Here is an 18,731-nt window from a genome sequence, read left to right as displayed (position 1 = left end):
CCATGACTGATGGCTATGTTCTTCCCTCTCTCCTTTCATCAACGATGCTGCTCTTTGGCAGGAAGATAGTGTTTTCCCTCTATGTCTCTCCCCTTCACCATCCCCTCTTCCTGGCCTTGTGTATTGACCTGTCTGTGTCTGCCTGCCTGTCTGTGGATGAATCTGTCTGTTTACATCTGTGTAGGTACTTTTATGGCTCCCATCATCATAGTAGCTGAGTAATCTTGGAAATGCCTCAGTTGTACTTCGGGCAGCTTTCCGGAAGACCACATGAAGAAGAAGAAGAAGAAGAGTTCCACTTGGATCTGTTAACTTCATGAGAGCCATATGAAGCAATCCAAAGAGCCATATGTGGCTCTACACACACACAGGTAGGGTGTAATTATATAACTAAAACATACTAGTTGAAGGCGAGATACTGCTGTCCTTTTTTCCTTGACTAGTCCCATTGAAATCACTGGGCTTCTTGTTTTGCATTGAGCCCTCAGAAATACACATTTTTAAATGTTTTTTTCCTTTCACTATTTCAGTGCCTCTAGTCTGTGAATGGAGTTATTTTCCCTTACTGAAGCTTGCTGTCTCTTACTACAGGCAGCAATCTACCTGGTTTAGTAGTTATGTAGAAGACTTTTAGATTAATCAATTTATAATGTGCACGTTACCATAGTATCTAGGTGATACAATATGGCAGTGTACTTCAGCAGGGACTCAGTTTTGGTGGTGCAAAATAGAACTGAAAGAGTCAGCTTTCCTAGCTGTTGTTGAAGTTATCTTTTGGAAATATTTTATCATTTGTAAAAAGGCCAGTTTAAATGTGCTTTTATTAGACTACATATGTGTGCTCTGAGAAGCTAAGATGCATTTGATAAAATTGAATAAGCTCACTGAACTGAAAACCTTGATGTAACCTTAATTATAGGCTTGCTATTTCTCCACAGTAAGAAGTAAACAAAATTCTCAAGAATGGTGCCGATAGAACCAATGCTTAAAATTTGACCCTGCTCCCAGTGAAGTAAATGGCAAAATTTCCACTGATGACGGTGGGAGCAGGCCCTTAATTCTTCTCATTGCAGTAGAGAATGTTGTTAGAAAGTAGGCCAAACTGCAGTGTTTGGATGCGAACTTTCTAAATGTTTTGGGATGTTTGGATCCAAGGTTTCCGTTCAGGTTTATCTCTAAATAAAATATATCTGAATTCTATCATTAAAATGTTGAATTTGGGACTTTCAAGTTCATGCTTTTGAGACTTTTAATGATGGTAGCTCTACAAGATGTTATTTTCGAGTTGATAGTATAGCCTATTGGACCATAAGTAAATATTGTCCGCATTTTTTAAATAAACTTTAAATTTTTTGTTTACATTTTGATAATTTTTCTGTAAGAAACTATTTTTTCTGTGAATGTGAAATGTGCAAAATGGTGGCTCTGTTGTACAATGGGGAATTAAACACAAAATTAAACAGAAATTAGCATCTTTTACCTCAAACATTTTATTGAATTTGCACATATACAGAAATATCTAGTTTAGCTCAGAGTAAAATATTTGAACTGATTCTTATAGTATACAATAGGTAATCTTAAACCTACCGTTAGATGGCTGTCAGAAGGAGTACTTTAGGAAATATATAAAATAACATGCAGCTTTTGAACAAATCTCTATTTTGTCACAATTATTGCCTCAACTAGATAATCTTGCCGCTTGGGCATTAACAAAAATAATTTAGTAGGACATGCTGATGATTTGAGATGTGAAATAAATCTGTTTTCATATCTAGCAAGTTTTCAGTTCTAACTAATGCAATGTAATAGTTTCAAGAAAATAAAAAAACTTGGAATATACCAGAAATAGACTAGAAACTATGGTCTTCATTTACAGTTCTGTAGGATTAACCACTCTGCCCATGAACAGCAATGTTTTGAAAGTTTCTTCATAAATCATAAAGAGGAATGGCCGGTTCACTTTGATGGTAGGAGGCATTGAGTATGCAGTAATTTCTGACCCACTAGCAGCTGCTGCCTCAGTTCCTTTCTCATCCACTTCAATTACTGCTCTTTGGATAATCTAATAACACAAAGAGAACAATATTATAAACACCAAAAATGAGACTCCTTATGTGGAGAACAGTCATCAAAGTTCCAAACACCTAATGTGTGGCAGGCCTCTGCCATACAGACCCAGGGATTGAGGGTCACAGTGAGGTTCTGATCTTGCAGTTGATGGCTGCACTCACACAGAGCCTCATTGGCTCCAGTGTGATTGCACAGCTGTCGTAGTCCATCTGAACACTTTGCAGGATCAGAGCCTAAGAAGCTTCCTCGATACATTTCTAGAAACAGTTATACAATTTCTATATGCATAATTTGGCAGGGTAACTTCCTTATAAAAAAAATGAAGACTGAACATTTGATCTTCAAGCCACTTTTCCTAGCCACTCTTTTCCATAACCCAAATCCATGCATAGCCCAGGTTGGCCAGACCACAAAATCTGTTTTACAGTCTTCAGATTTAACTAACAATGTCTAGAATGAGCCTTCAGTTCCTACTCCTGCTGACCCTACATTCTACGTTTCATGATTAAATACGCAGGCAAATGTCTATTAGTGGTTCTGGTTGTTTGTTTCTTTAATTAGCTTGTTTCTGATTAAGTTTAGTTAGTCACAAACATTGAAAGGCTTTACTTGGTTAAATATTGTGCATTCTGAAAGTGTTTATAAAATCATAGAAACATAGGACCCGAAGGGAGATCAAAAGTCATCAAGAAGTCATTTAGTGCATTCCTCCATGCTGAAGCACAATTAAGTATACCTAGACCATCCCTGACAGGTATTTGTCTAACCTGTTCTCAAAAACCGCCAATGACAGATATTCCACAACTTCCCTTTTTAACCTGTTTCAGGCCTTAACTATCCTTATAGTTAGCAAGTTTTTCCTCAACTCCCACCAAAATCACTGGGAATTAAGGACACTCAATACGCTGCAGGATCTGACCCTTTCCCCTTTATTTCTGTAGTTTATGCATCTAGCTATGTCCTCAGTTCTTAAGCCTGTGTCTGCAAGCGTCATGGTTAGTTTATGGTCTAGGACATAAAGACAATTGAAGGTGTTAACATCACCAATACCAAACTCTGATGACTGTGTTCAAGTCCTAAATCTGTTTCTGAACTAATGTAACTCACATAGTAACATTTAGTAATTCTGCAATGGCCCTATGTCAGCTGGCGCATTAATTGCTTTTAAAATCAGTTAACAGCTGCTATTAAAATTAGATTGTTTTATAATAAAATTATTAGCCAACTAATTCTGGATTATACACTTTTTCCTGGTATCTGCGCAAGGGGAAGAGTATGCTGCACATTCTCAACTTGATTTACACACTTTAAATGGTGTAATAGCCCATAAACTAAACATCTGCTATTTTATCTTCTGTATTTTTACTCTTGGGATATGAAATAACCTTTCTGATTAAGGCCAGTGTACAAAGCTATCATAGTTTAAATACTTTTACATTTATATATTTGGCAAGGCAACTACTATGCTCTTTAAAAGGGTGCAACATATGAGAACCACAGTGGTCCATTTGGTATGGAATTGGGTAGGGCTAGGTTCATGTTTTGTCCTCTTTGGCATGTCTCTTACTGCTGGATGGTGATGGATTGTGGTGGTTCTCTGCACAGGTGTACAAAAGAGGCGGAGGAAGTCTCAACCAGAGCTGGGCGAATAATGGACTTGTCAGTTTGCTAGCAATTCCAAAAAATAAAAATGAAAAAACCTGTTTTGGATCAACTTGAGAATGAAAATTTGGTGAAGCACAAAGCCAAAAATAATTTTGTTTTGAGTCTAAACAACCCTTTTTCCAATGTTCACCATTTTTAAAAGTTTCTGATTCTTAAGTACCATTACAGGAAATTTTGAAACTAAAAATTGTTTTGAACTGAAAAACATAAACACTTTCTTTTGAAAATGATGAAGCAAACTGTTTTGATATTTTTCTGATTTTTTTTTTAACTAGAACAATTTGGTGGAGTTGACACACATTTGTGAAAAGTTTTAGTGTCACCAAATCTGTACATTTTGCTGAAATAATGTTTCATGTAAAAGATGATGCCCAGCTGTACTCCAAACTTCCCTCTCCCACTGCTTCCCCCTGCAGATTTGTGCAAGAGAAGTCAAAATGTGGTTCTTAATCAGGGCCGGCTCCAGGGTTTTTGCCACCCCAAGCAGCAAAAAGAAAAAAAAAGCCGCAATCGCAATCTGCAGCACTACTACCGCCGCTTCAGTCTTCGGTGGCTGGTCCTTCGCTCCGAGAGGGAGTGAGGGACCCGCCGCCAAAGAGCTGGACATACCGCCCCTCTCCATTGGCCACTCCAAGCACCTGCTTCTGGGCTGGTGCTTGGAGCCGGCCTTGCTCTTAATGGAGTGAGAGTAAGGCATCCTGGGTTCTATTCCTGGCTCTGCTCTGAGACCTTCAGCAAGTCACCTGATCCTTTGTAAGCTCTTTGAGGCAGGAACTGTTTCTCACACTGTATTTGTACAATACCTACCACAACCAGGTCCTGATTTTGGCTGGGCCATCTAGGCACTAATATAATACAAAAAATAAATAACAAGAAGCAGCTTGTAAGTCTTACCTTTGATACTTTTACAAATCTTTGATCTGTAAGTTGACTCAGGTCTGCCTTCCTTGTGAACAGGTTTTTAATTCCAAGAGCTTGAAGCAGTTCATGCATCTGGTATTTCTGGTCTAATTTGAATTTTGGGAAGAAAATGTCCATTTTTCTGTAACAAACATAAATACTGGTAATATAGTGAAAAAACTGCAAAAGTCCTAATTTTGGAACAAGAAAAATGTCCTTATCACAGGGTTGATTTTTCTCCATGAATTTTGCTTGTCTCATTATCCTAGAATATACTTAGTAATTATTATTAGAAGAGTCATTCAGTAATATTTTGCTCTTCATTAACCTTTCATGAGAGGATCTAAAAATGCCCTATAAAAAGTAGTGCAACTTTCTCGCTTGTATGATGCAGAGCTGGTGTAGCCATATTGCTCCCAGGATACGAGAGACAAAGAGTGGTTAAGGTAATATCTTATCGGGCCGACTTCTGTTGGTGGGAGAGATAAGCTTTTGAGATACATGGAGCTCTTCTTTCAGTCTCAAGCACATGGGACTCAAACTGACATTTTCAGGGGGAGAGAAGTTCTGTTTGAGTCTCGTGTTTGCCTCCAAGTGCTTGATACCTGAAGAAGAGCTCTGTGAAGCTCTTAAAAGCTTGTCTCTCTCACCAACAGGACTTGGTCCAGTAAAAGATATTACCTCACCCACCTTGTCTCTCACTTGTATCAGGCAGACAAGAGATATATAATGGTCACTTCAAGTAATACTGAAATGCAACCAGCTCTGGGATCGAATTCAGCAGTGCACAACATGATACACAACAGTTTAGGGCAAGAACTGAAGAATAGTTGAAATGTAGGGGACTCTAGGTAGACAGAATGTAAATCCCTGTGTAACAACTTGGGAAAGACAGCAGGGCTAATGCTTTCTCTCTTATGAAAAATGTCAGGGCCACAAGGGATCAGAACCTCTAGTTTCCTGCAGCACAGTATCCCCACTTCTATGATGAGGCATTGATTAATTCAATCCTGAATCAGGAGAAAGAGTGTCACCTACTGAATCACATTTCATATGAAGAGATTAATTTATTTTTACATTTTTATAGCTCAACCTATTTAATATATTTGTATTTATGCTTCATTGCCCAAGTAGGAAATCCCTTCATGAGTAAGCTGCACACACTGGTTATCCATGCTATTTTGGCTGGAAGTGCCAAACTGAAGACCACGGTTAGGGCCTAATGTTTGGGCTTGGAAAGGCTGGACTGTGCTTTGTGAGACGTACATTTCTTAGTGGTATAGAGGAGATGAATCAGTCTTAAATGAAGGCTTCTAGTGAGAGCCCTACACCACTCTTATGCACAAAGGTTCTGTTTTGGGGGATTTGGAAAGACCTCGCCTCTGTTAGGATGCCACTCCACAGAGAAACCAGCACATAAGTGGGTTTCTTTTACCTCAGTAAATATGAAATATGTTAGTATCATCAGGATGTCTGTGTGACGCTATACCTGGTCTTCATGTTTCTAAGCCATGATTCCACAAGCTCTGCTGTTATGTGGTCTTCAAGTGAAGCGTAATCTCCCTCCTTTTCCGGCATGGCAATAAGCATGTGTGCACTCCCTCTGTAGGGAAGTTTTAGCACAATGCATCCTAAGTTCTTATCCGAAGTTGAGGCAACCTTGTCTGATTTAAACATCATGGGCACCTGTACGTTCCTATACTTGTCTATATGGAAAGTCTCCAGTTCTGTGAACCTTGTATTAAATGGGTGCAGCCATTTGCCTTAGAAAAGAAAGAAAGAAAATAATTATTCACACTCACACTTCCTCATGGTAACAGTTCTGAAGTTCTTAAAAATATTATCCCATTGTATCCATTGCTATATGGTCATGTAGGATTTGGGGCCCTTTGTGCATAGGATGGCTGGATGACAACTATGATATCTTTAGCCTACATACTTCAAAACTTTTTACAGCAAAGGAGGGCAAAACCACACAAAATAAACAGACCTGGGCTCAAGAGGTATGGAGGGGAAGGAACATGATCAACAAATATTTTCCTCATTGTCCCTTTGTCCAGGTGGTCAATTACCCCCAGGCTCCAAACTAATAAATATTCCTTTATTTTATTGAGTACCATATAATCATCCATTTTTTGCAGAAATGCTACTTGACTCTGCCACCTCCACCTCCACCTCCACCTTCCACCTATTCAGTACTCTCTTTTTAAAGTGATACCTCCATACATTCTCATTCATGGAGCATCAACAGTAGGCTGCCTCCCTTGTGAGTGCTATGACTGTACACTATATATGTTAATGATACTAAGGCTTGCATTTTCTTTCTCCCATTTCCTTTCCATTTCTTTCCTATCTCAATTACTGGCAGAGAAAGGGATCTGGATGAAATCCAGCTGGGGTGAGTTCAGTCAAAATAAGAAACAAGTGATGTCTGTTGATAAAAGATGGTTGGTTGTTGATGGGGAATTGGCAGAAGTGATGAAGGCAACGGGATGGATCACTTGATTACCTGTTCTGTTCATTCCTTCTGGGGCACCTGGCATTGGCTACTTTGGAAGACAGGATACTAGGCTAACTGGACCTTTAGTTTAACCCAGCATGGCCGTTCTTTTATTCTTATGTTCATGCTTTTGTCACCTCAAGGCTAGACTACTACACCATTCTCTACCTGGGATTAGCCTTGTCCATGTGGAAGCGTTGGCCGCCGTAAACAGTACTTGACTTATAGGTATATTATACCTATGTGCTATGCTCTGCACTGGTTAATTCACTTAAAGAATTTAATTCATGGTGCTTGTTGCTATCTGCTGACGCCTAAATTGTCCAGCATGCTGTACTTAGACATGGACTCTGCCAACAAATCTATACAAACTCACTGGAGCTTCTGACAAACTGTTCTCCCTCATGGGCATTCATCCCTGATTTGCTACTGCTAGAAAGCAGTCAAAGCCTGACCTTGCCATTTTTGGAGTCTGGTGTAAATCATAGCACTTTTTCAGGCTTTCTCCCCACTGCATTTCTTTTAGTAACAGGTTGTCTTCTAACTGTCTTTTCCCAAAACTCAATGTCCCAGTGTTGTTACTCTGTCTAGGTTTTTTAATATCTCACTCATTAGTAAATTATCAGGGTATCTCTACTCACATGTAAGTCTAGCCAATCCACTTATTATCTCTGTGTCTTGGGTGGGCTTCATTACATTCTTCTTCAAATAAAAGAAACAGAATTACACACCAGACTCGGACTACGTCCCAATGAGTGTACTAAGCTGTCAGTACAATAACATTGAACTCTTGGGAAATCTCCTTTTAGCCCATTTTACTGATGCTGCTCAGCTGTTCCCCCATCTCAAGGAAAATATGCCTTGTTCTGAGCTATTGGAAGATGAGCCCCCATACCAGACAGCAGAAATCTCTGAACTTCCACCATGGAACATTCTGCTCGGTCTTCTTTGTTTTGTTTTACTTTTAAGTTTGCATCTGTTTTCTTTCTTCAGAAGGAGAGAACTCCCTGTATGCTGCTGTCCTAGAGAGAGAGTGTACTCTGAGCCAGAGGCTTTTCATTCACTCTCATGATCCTGGGACTACTAAGTGCAGCACTTGTCCCCCGGCACAAGTCAGAGTTAAATAGTTTCTCATGACCCAAAGTGGCTGAAACTACTCCTGCGGATTGGGACAGCATAGAGACATTATACTGGCCACACCTCCTTTTCTCTGTCCATGCCACTGAAAACAGCACCAGATGCAAGGCCCAACTAAATCTAGAAACCTCCCTTTGGCATTGTCCCAACTGGCTATTTATATGTCAAGGAGGAAGGAAACCACACTGTGGGGCCATTTTCCTTCCCTCACTTGAGCGTGCACCTAGGTAGTGTTTCCCTTGATCTCTTCTTGGAGCAGTGGGCATGGTCTGGGGTTCTCTGCTCCCCCTTTGCCCTACTCCTATCCCTGCACTCTTGTCTTTTGTCCTGGTCAATTGACCCAACTTCTTGTGTGATTGAGGGGAGTGGACTATCACTATTTTTGTTGTGTGGGGTGTCCTTTAAAAAGACTGGTCCTTCTCAACTAGAATTCAGAGACTACTGACTGCAGGGGGAGGGACACAAGAGCTTCTACACCAGCTGTCCATCAGCAGAGAATTCCCCTGTGTGTCGGAGATGCATTAGCTAATTGCTGTGTGCTCCTTGACCTAGCCAAGGATCTGACCTCTTGTTTCTTCTAGTTCTGCTATTTAACTGGAAACTCGTCCTTCCTCTTCTCTCATGCATATTCTGGGCACCAGGGACAATCTTGGATTATTTTAGTTTTTGCTAGTAGTACAATGTCTTGAATTGACAGCGTATACATTAAAAGTTTCCCTTCTCTGCTCATTCGAAGGACCTGGGGGAGCATTACTGGGGAAAACACCACAATAAAATGCACCCTTGTAAATGGGATTACTGGGCCAGGTTGCAGCATTTTAATGTGAGAGGTGATATTTCAGTGTGCCTTGGAATTCTGGAAAGCTTGAGGTTACTGCTCCAGATCTGATGCAGGTTTACCGTGACCAAAGTTTATCATGTGATAGCTCTGCATACCCATGACCTGCAGAGTCCTCACCATCATAATGCTTCCTATAGGAGTTTCATCCCTAAAAGGACTGGATGACTTCAGAGACCTGAAGGTGGACTGAAAAATCACTGATTTCTCCAGGGGAAACTCCAGCCAGGGCCTCTGGGCCCAGGCTGGCCTCCTTTGGCTAAGTGAAACTGAAAGAAAAGAGCTGAACTCCTGTCCTGGGACAGCTAATTTGCTGTGTAATCAGGGAGCCTTGTTGTGTGACAGGCAGTTGGCTCCCTTCTCATTGAGGGGATAGGAAGTCTCTGCAGAGTCTGCTTCTCCGCAGCCTAGTTGGGTCTGCTACGTGGCCCTAGCCAATAAACTTTGGCATGCTGTGCTTATTTTTCCTAGTTTGATTGCACCTCTCCTGCCAAGCTAAGGACCTTCTAGATTCTGATAATTTCTTTCTGATGCACCAGATCAACATGTGGAAGGTCCTCTCATGGGGTTAGGTGTGGTTCTTTTCCCTGATCACAGAGACTCTTGTATGAAATGGGGAAACTCTGTGTTGCCTTGACCAATGCACTCTATGAGAAATGAACTGGTGCCCTCAGCCCAGTGTCTAGAGTTCATATGCCCATATTACAGCTATCATTACAATGGACGCCACAATGCTGGTTTTCTGATTGGCAGGGAGCCCAGGGATTAAAGGGAGATTGAACAACCTTCTTGGCCCTCAAGATGGACCCTTCAGAGAAGGGTTACGACAAGTTAACATGGTACAGAGAGGAAGTTTTCACTGCCTCTGTCTGTGTTTTAGCTGTTCTGAGAATGGAGCTCTGCAGCATTCAAGGCAGTTCTCAGTACCACTCAAATCATTTACGGTTTAAAAAAATTAATTAAAAAAAGGAAATCTAATGGGGGACAATGGGGAAATACTGTATCTTTGAAAATGCTTTTCCCCAAAGGAGAAGCTCCCAGCCACAATCACTGTATCTGAATTACTAACTCAGTTCTAATGGGTATATGACATATGTGCAGACCCCGTTTGCAGTGAACTCAGTAGCATCGACAGATTTACTTGACTTGCCTGATGCACAAATGTTCTGCACCATATTTTGAGCTCAGTTGCAAATCTAGAGAAGCAACATTTATCCCAGTGGAGTTTTTCTGGAGCGACACTAAAGTAACTGAGAACAGAGTCTTGCCTGTTGTCTTTTTATAAATGATGAACTTGCAGTATAAAATCAATAGTTACCTTTAAAGAGAATGTAATCCACAAAAACCATTTTAGCATGCTGGTCAAGTTTTTCAAAAAACTTTGGGATTTTTCCTTTGGTCTTCTTGTTAATATTCTGATTTATGACATTTTTTGCGTGGGTGGAGTTGTGAAAATCCACACTTAAGAATTCCATATCAAAGTACTGCTTGGATTGATTAAGGAAAGGCTCCTTGAGTCTGAAATTTTTTTGAATAAAAGAAAAACTACCTCTCTGCAGATCAAGCTCTTCATTCTCTGTGATGTTATCTTTCAGTTGTTTAAACAAAGCTGGCAATGGATGAAAATTCTCTTTGTCCTGAAAAAGATGGAGGTTTGTACCCTGAACGATTTGCTTGTAGGTTTCCCCTTCAGCCCCGAGCATGAAGACAGCCATCATAAATGACACAGAGAGCGGGGAGAAGAACATGTTATTGTCATGCTTCAGTGCTATTTTCCTGTAGAGATTGAATCCAAAATCCGTATTCTTTTCAGTGAGGTTGTAAAGAGTGAACTCTAGAGAGTCTTGCTTGGCAAATGGCTCTGCCGTGCTTCTATGCAGAAGTTGGTCCATAGTGCTATGTGCTTTCTCATGATTGGGCCAGCAACTCTTCTCTTTATCTTTCTTTCGATTTCCAGGCTTGCCAAGAGATGTGCTTAATTCAATGCACACTTCACATAAGAGAAGAAGGCAAATCCCTGCTTTCATTTTGGAGTCCAGTAGTGAGCTGCTTTCTAGTCAAGAAAGTGAAAAGAAACAATAAAGTCAATGACAATTTTTCTTTTTTTAATTGAAAATACCTTGCTTCTGGGTTCCAGATAAAGAGGTCATGGATATAGCCAAATGGTTTCAAGTTCCTTCCACCATGTAATTTTCACCAATCCCCCGAACCTCCAAGTTACACACCAACAATGTAAAGTTTGAATGGCCAATGCCCAAATCAAAAGTCAAAGTGAAAGTAATGGAAAGAAAAATCTCCATTCTTTCAAAATGGGTGCAAAAGAGATGTCATGACCTTTAGCAAGGGGCTCACTTCATATGCTAAACAGTTCATGAAAGTCCCTCACTAATCTTCCTATGTTAAATTGAAGCCTATCTTAAAAGAGTAGGTCCAAATTTTCAGATGAGGCATATTCATCTCCACCTGAAGTCAATGAGAGCTACCTATTTTTAATGTGATGAATACAAATGTAGAGAGAGAAATACCTTGTTGACAATGAAAGGGCTAGTGTGTGTAATATGCAGTGTGTATAAAAATACCAGCGTTGAATTTCTGCACAATGTATACTAAAAAAGTCAAACTGTAACCACTAGTTCTGAGTCCCATAAATGAGAAACTCTGAGAGTTGACCATACTTTGAAAAAAATGTGATTGGGAGAATTCAAAAGTTCTATATTTCAAATTGCTTTAGAATCCTTTGAAAAATTACTAGAGGTTTTGCTGAATAACTTAGACCTCCTTTTCTATGGAAAATTAGCCTGAATGACATGTCAGTGTTTTTTCCAATTACATAGAAACTTTCAGTTAGGAGAAAAGCAAAACATGAATAATAAATTTTGAAAGGGCCAGTGGTCCTGGGCCTGATTTTCCTCTGATTGTTTACACCCATGTAAACCAGGAGTAACTCTACTGAAGCCAAAGGAATGATGATTGTGCAAGACTGGTATAAGGCAGAGAAGGCTCCATGCCTCTCTTACTTTTTAATTCAGCCTTGCAAGCGTGTGAAAATGAAATCTTTTGTTTTAGAGACAGGATGGCAATAGCACAAGAAGGAATTAAATATTGATGACCCTTCCAGACACACACCCCTACATCCATCTGGAGGATAATAGAAGACTTATTGTTACCATGGAACCAATGCCAGCTATTTTGTTAAGTAAGGGTACTCTTTCTAGCTGTGAGTACTGACTGTGTTGTGGAATGGCTCTGCCCTAAGAAAACCCCACAGTGAGGAGGGAAAATGACAGGTACTCCAGATTTTCATGATGTCTGTAATAATGCCCCCTCCCTTGTTGAATAGTCACTCTGAATATTGAGCACCTGGTTGGTGGACAGCAAGAGTGAGGTAGCTTTGTGTCTGCTGAGCTATGATGAGATTGTGAGGCCCTGGACTGAGAATCCAATACCATTGCAAACAGGTAAGGAAATTCATCACTCCCTTTCACTTTTCATTCATCTGACATGGATTATTTATTCTTGCGGACAGAGTGGTGCCCAGGCTGTGTGTAGTGTTACCTCTGATTCTTTTACATTTCAGCATTCACTGGATCTTACAAAACAATATTTGATAAGTGAAGTGGGCTTGTGAATGGACTGAGAGGGAGACACTTACTCTATGTTTGGAATATTATTATTCTGTCACATGCAGTGATTTCTAAGCAACATTCATGCAGAGGCATGTTCTGTAAAACCTTGCAATAAGAAAGTTAAATTTTCAAAAAGGCCCCAATTTAACATCCAAATTTGCTCATGCAAAATCCAAAATTTGCATGTGAAAATGGCAGTTGCTTACATAAATCACATAGATGCATAACTTTTCCATCTACATGTGTAATTGCCATTTGTGTATTGAAATCAAAGACACTGAACATGCAAAATAACCAGAGCAAATGTAAAAGCAAAGTGTGAATTGTTTCCCATACAATATAGGATAGAATATCACTTTTATACAATATTTTGAATTTTCTTATTTTCAGACAGGAAATCCCGCCCCCTCCCACTGAAATTAGAAGAGTGTTCCAAACTCTGTTAGGATGGCTAGAAAGAAAAATGACCTGGTGCCCTTTGAAATTTCATTCTGCACCAGTTCCTTTTGTATAAGAGTGATCATAAGAATGAAGAAGAGGTATGAAAAGATTGATTCTGTTAAAAGGGCCATCATTTAAAATAGTAGGCTTTTAGTTAACTAGATGGAAAGAACAGCCCCAATAGACGTTTTGTGGTTAAGGGATATCTGATCTCTAACACCAGAGTATGGTAATTGTATACCTTGGTATTTGTCATATGGCCAGAGAAATATGTGATGGACTAGGTAACCTCTTGAGGTTCCTTCTAGATCTACATTTTTATGATTTTATGTACAAATCTGGCATTATCTGAATGCCATAAATTCAGAGTTCAGCAAACCCTCATTATTGCCTACATCAAGATGTGTAATTGTCTGTGGGCATAAGCCCTGAAAAGGCACTTTCATGTGAGCAGTAAGATATCTGGGCACAAAGTAACAGCACACATTTGGCAGTCAATTCTCTATTGAAATAGTGAGTTACATTCTGTACAAGATGGCAGCCCAGAGGGGCTATAATGAAGGAATCAAGAGACCATGAAATAGTTGAATGTGATGCATCTTCCTAATCACATGTAAAATGTGGAAAATATTTAAAATATACGACTTAAAACCATTTCCACCAATTTTATATTTATTTTAACTATATCTACACTCCCAGTGGAATTCCCTATGCCCATCACACACTGACTAAAGCTGTACTAGGTGTGGGTCATGAAAGCTCCTGCCATTTTATCCTTTTTAAACATTACTAGAATCCCAAATATATAAAATATGAAACCCCTCTCCTAGGTTAGATTGGACTGTCTTGGAGACTGCTTCTTTCCCTCTGCACCATCCCAAGAGTTGAGATCAGCTCTTGCTAATAGTCCTAAGACTGACCTCTGAGAGAGTGGAACAGGAAGGAGTATGACTCCTCCCTTTCTTCTCACACAGGGAGAGCTCACCATGGGGCCCTCAAAAACCCACCAATGCAATTCCTGGATTGCGCAACAGGGGGCTGCATTGTGACTCTCACATCCTGCCTGGGTTGAATATGCTACCTCCACAGCACTTACCTTCCCTACTTGTCCAAGGAGCAGGAACCGTAGTCCTAGAATAGAGTCTATTTCCATAAATGGCTATGCACAGTGCTATCACTGGACCAGGCTATAGAGCATACCTTTTAACTTCACCTTTAAACTAAACATTTATTATGTCTATGACCCATACATAATACTTGGGCTCAGATTTTGCTTTTCATGTGTTATCTGGAGCTCTAATATATCTTAATTGTTGGCAGACTGTCATTTATGGTTAATATAATTAGCTGATGTGATCACATTGCTTCTATCATTTGAATTAAGTGGTTAGGGTGAAATTCACTCTGGTCTAACAAGCGTTCTCAAGACCCTCTGCACAATTCAAATCTCATGTAATCCGAGTGAAGGCCATCTGCACTGGGGAAAATTTCATGAGGAGGTTAAATGCATTATCCAGACAGGATGAATGTATTCTGATCAGTCATCTTCAGACCAAAAGTAAGTCTCCATCTAGGGTACAAATAGTTGGGTGGAAGTTTAATGTTGAAACTGAAAATTGGGCAAAACTTGGTTTTGATACAAGCCTAAAACTTGAGCTAAATTTCCTGAGTCTCCAGTACTGTGGTGGGATTTGTAGTTTGGAGATTATGAAGCCAAAGGTCAAGTAAAAAGTGTGGCAGGGGTGGGGTCGGGGAGAGGGGGAATCCATCACACTAAAAGGTTACTTGAATTCCTGGTAAACCAAACCTCCTGAGTATAGCATGGCCTTAGTTTCTCTTGAAAAGCTTTCTCATCTCACTCTCCCTGCAGTTGTTCGAACCTACTTTATTCTTTACATTAGCAAGGGGCAAACCATGCATCCATGCAAAGCCCAAGAAGCCAAAATGTGCACTGATGAATTTTGTAAGGCTTGGGGAAAGCAATTCTCTTCCAGCTCCCTGTACAGCACTGGTGCTCCTTGGCCACTACTGTAGTTACAGAACGGCCGTACCTCTGCCCCTGCAATGCGCCCCTTACATGGGAAGGAACAGAGTGACTGATCTTCCTAGACTCCTCCCACCTCTGCCCCGTCCTTGGCAACAAAGATAGAGGCCCTTATGGAATTAGACTTTATGATAGGTTTGGTGTATGCTCTCCCTCCATCCAGTCCTGGTATCCTGTTCTTCCTACACCAGATGAATCCTGCCATGTTATGTCATTTCTGTGGTAGGCAGAGAGCCCTCTGCCACTGAGGGGTTGGCAAGATCTGCCTTTTATAAAATGCACAATTAGAAGGACTGATCCTGTTTTCACACAAGTCAATGGCAACAATCCCACTGATGTCAATAGCAATAGGATCAGGCCCAAATGTTTAATAAGCATAGTGGAGAACCAGCTTCTCCTTTACTGCTGAGGCTAGTGTCTAGACTTTTGAATTGCCCTGAGATAAAGTAGCTGATAACAATGCTCCCTGCATTATTTGAAGAGTCTGTAATGTTATTCCAGATTCAGCGCTTGGCAGGGAACTGAAGAGTGAAGTTTTTGCTTGGGGCCTGATCCAAAATCTGCTGAAGTGAAGGGAAAGACTCTCTAGACCTCAAAAAAACAAAACTCCCTCTGACTTGGGAACATTGTTAAAGAGCACACGGCTGGACAATAGTCTATTGCCAGTTTGGGATTTTAGACATATAATTACAAAAGTTTTGCTGTTCAACATCAATAACCATCTGATAAACAAAGCTTTTGGACGGCATAGAAAATATATGAACTTAGCGGAAGAAGCTTTGGAAACAATTATGTATTTGTTGTCTAAATTGTAAAAACAAAAGCTTGCATTTGTACAGAATGTGAAGTTCAAACATTGTTTTGGATTCCCAAAGATCTCAGTTTTTAACACTGCAGAACAGAAGACACATTTCATTACAATTATTAACCATGAAAGCAGGAAAAAGTTGGTATAAACTTTGGATTAGAATGATTTGTAGTACCAACATATCTACAGCAGGAGGTTTCTTGCTTTTTGCTCATACTAAAACGTTTCCCCTTGAAAACATTATAGCATTTTAAATTAAAATAAAATTTCAATATACAGATAAAATCTACTCCTGCTTGAAACACTGCATAATGTAAAGAACATGCAGATATAATTGCCCTCCTCTTCCCCCGCCCCAATACGTATTTAAAATTCTCAGTTAAACAATTCCATCTTACCAACAAGGCAGCTCGTCTGTTACTTTTCTCAATCAACTATACTTAAAAAAAACAAAACAAAGTTAAATGATGACTGTCCAGTGATGAAGGTCATCAGCAAATATTTGGTATTCCAAAGTGTAATGCTCTGATTTTGTAGGTTATATATTAACTGCTGGTACACAGTGAAAGATGAGTGTCCCATAAGTGGAGGGCCATGTTCCAATAAACGTCTTATTGATCGATAAAATAATGACAATACTATTGCACTCTCAAATTAACAGATTTGATTGTCTATCCTGGGACCTGATCTTTGTCTTATTCAGGCAATGGGAGTTTGGCCTGATTTAAGACGAGAGTGCCATAGGGCACGTAGGGCAGTTAGGTACCCAGCTCCCAGTGGGAGTCAATAGATGCTGGGAGCTTTACTCCTATCTGTGCCTTTAGGAAATCTTCCCCTAAAGAAGCAGGCCTCAGATACAGAGAGTAGATTTGGAATTCCAGTTCCCTGGCACTGCATGGAAGAAATCTTCCTCCAGCATAGGAGAGATGGAGGGAGAGGAAAGCAAAGTCACTGTGATATCCTTCTGTACATTTATGTATGTGCGTAATGATGGGTGGTGGTGGGGGAGATGGGATGATGAGGGAGTTGGGTGTGTACAATAGCAAGCCCAGCTTTCATGCAGCACTCTTTCCCCCAACAAAGCTAACACTGGTTTTAGTATTAGGTCAGATCCTGCTGTCTATTCTCCAGGATTCCTACTGCCACTGAAGCCAGTGGGACTTTAGCTTGAGTAAGGGCTGTAGGGCTCAGATTGAGAACAGTTCCCTGCAGGTATTTAATACTCTAAATCTAATCTGCGGGGTATGGTGTGGTTGAAAGGAAAGCTTGAAGAGTCCACAGGGATTTGGATGTATCAGGGAGAGGAAAGCAGGATTAGGTAACTTTTTAATCTTTCTTTTCCTTTCTGGGCCACATGTAACTTGCCAAAGACCATTTTCTTAGAAAAACTGACTGCTGTAAAATGTATTGGCTGTGTTCTGAGTTCAGCTGGATTTGTCTTTCTCCATATTCACATGCAAAACCCCTCCTTAGGCTGAGTAGTCCCTGACACCTCCAGCAGCCCCATTGATTTTGTAGACTTCTGCGGAGCTCCTTAAGGAATACAATGCCACTTGGCACATGAGCAAGGGCTATCACAGACTAGCCTGGGTGACTGAGTTAGTGCATGGTCCTAGTTGCAAAGGGTGAGGTCAAATCCTTGTGGCTCATTGAACTGCCTCTGTGCCAGGGCTCTGGAGAAAAGTTTCGAGATCCCTGGCCCTTGGCAGGTCAAGCAGTGTCCCAGCTCACACAGAATCAACTAACTGCATGTCACTCACAGGCTCATGATCTTCTCTCACATGACCATCATTTCATGTGTTATGTAACCAGGACCTTTTCCTAGTGTGGATGCAGATTAAATCTTTTACCTTGACATAGCTGCTCAAGGCAAACCATTAGCTCCCCCCCCCGCCCCCGGATGGACCTTGATCAGGTAAACTGAGGTAAAGATGTTAATCGAGGGGAAAGGTCAGGGTTAGGTAACGTGTGTGAACTAATCCCAGTCCAACAGCCATATTTGCTGATGAAACAAACCGTTCAAGTAGGGAGGCAGTTATACAACAGATGTCCAGGATGATTGTAAAGATCTAAGCTTTTCTCCCTGAAATGTTAATATGAAAAGTATCTGTAAAATAGACCCATAGCATATAAACCAAAACACACAAACATCCATAAAACTGTTTCTAATACAATCTCTTGAATGTATCCAACCAATTAATCATCTGTAAGGGGGATGCCGTTTCTTCCACTCAAAAGGTATTCTTAGTCTTTTCAACAGCTGGGTACAGACTTCTTAGTGGCTCTGTTGGTATCTTGCTTATAGGCCCCTTCAGTTTTTCAGAGAACTTGAGGTATACAATTATCCAAATTGCCTTAAAACCAATCAGATCCTATTGGCTCTTTTTGAAAGATGTGTATTCACATACAGATGTGGGAGTTTTGCCCATGTAGCAAAAGTTGGCCCTTTGAGCAACATTAAACTATAAGATTTTAGAATTACAGAATAGAGGGGAGAAATATCTCATGCACAGTTTTAACCTGATAGTTTAATGTAGTATAATTGGCCGTGTACACATCAATAACATTGTAATTTTATGCTGGCAACTGATAAAAGTGTCTCATTAAAATCTGACAATGCTTTTCCTGGGAGTAGAAAGGCACGTTACTTTATTCATAGTAATTTATTTGATTAAGCTATGTTCAATTCAATACAAAATTCA

The 18,731-nt window shown here is 40.2% G+C and overlaps 1 protein-coding gene across 1 annotated transcript; it reads right to left on the bottom strand.

Moving 5' to 3' along the window:
- Window positions 1–1,475: 1,475 nt before the first annotated feature.
- On the bottom strand, window positions 1,476–16,517 carry SERPINA10 (serpin family A member 10). Its single transcript, XM_039533474.1, has 5 exons — window positions 16,428–16,517; window positions 10,429–11,163; window positions 6,125–6,398; window positions 4,630–4,777; window positions 1,476–2,062 (listed from the first exon to the last, which is right to left on the bottom strand). The coding sequence occupies exons 2-5, from the start codon at window positions 11,135–11,137 to the stop codon at window positions 1,871–1,873; spliced, it is 1,323 nt and encodes a 440-aa protein (XP_039389408.1). The 5' UTR covers window positions 11,138–11,163; window positions 16,428–16,517; the 3' UTR covers window positions 1,476–1,870.
- Window positions 16,518–18,731: the final 2,214 nt, after the last annotated feature.

The sequence above is a fragment of the Mauremys reevesii genome, linkage group 4 (assembly GCF_016161935.1).
Source record: "Mauremys reevesii isolate NIE-2019 linkage group 4, ASM1616193v1, whole genome shotgun sequence".
NCBI lineage: Eukaryota > Metazoa > Chordata > Testudines > Geoemydidae > Mauremys > Mauremys reevesii.
This window is presented reverse-complemented; position numbering and strand designations above follow the sequence as displayed.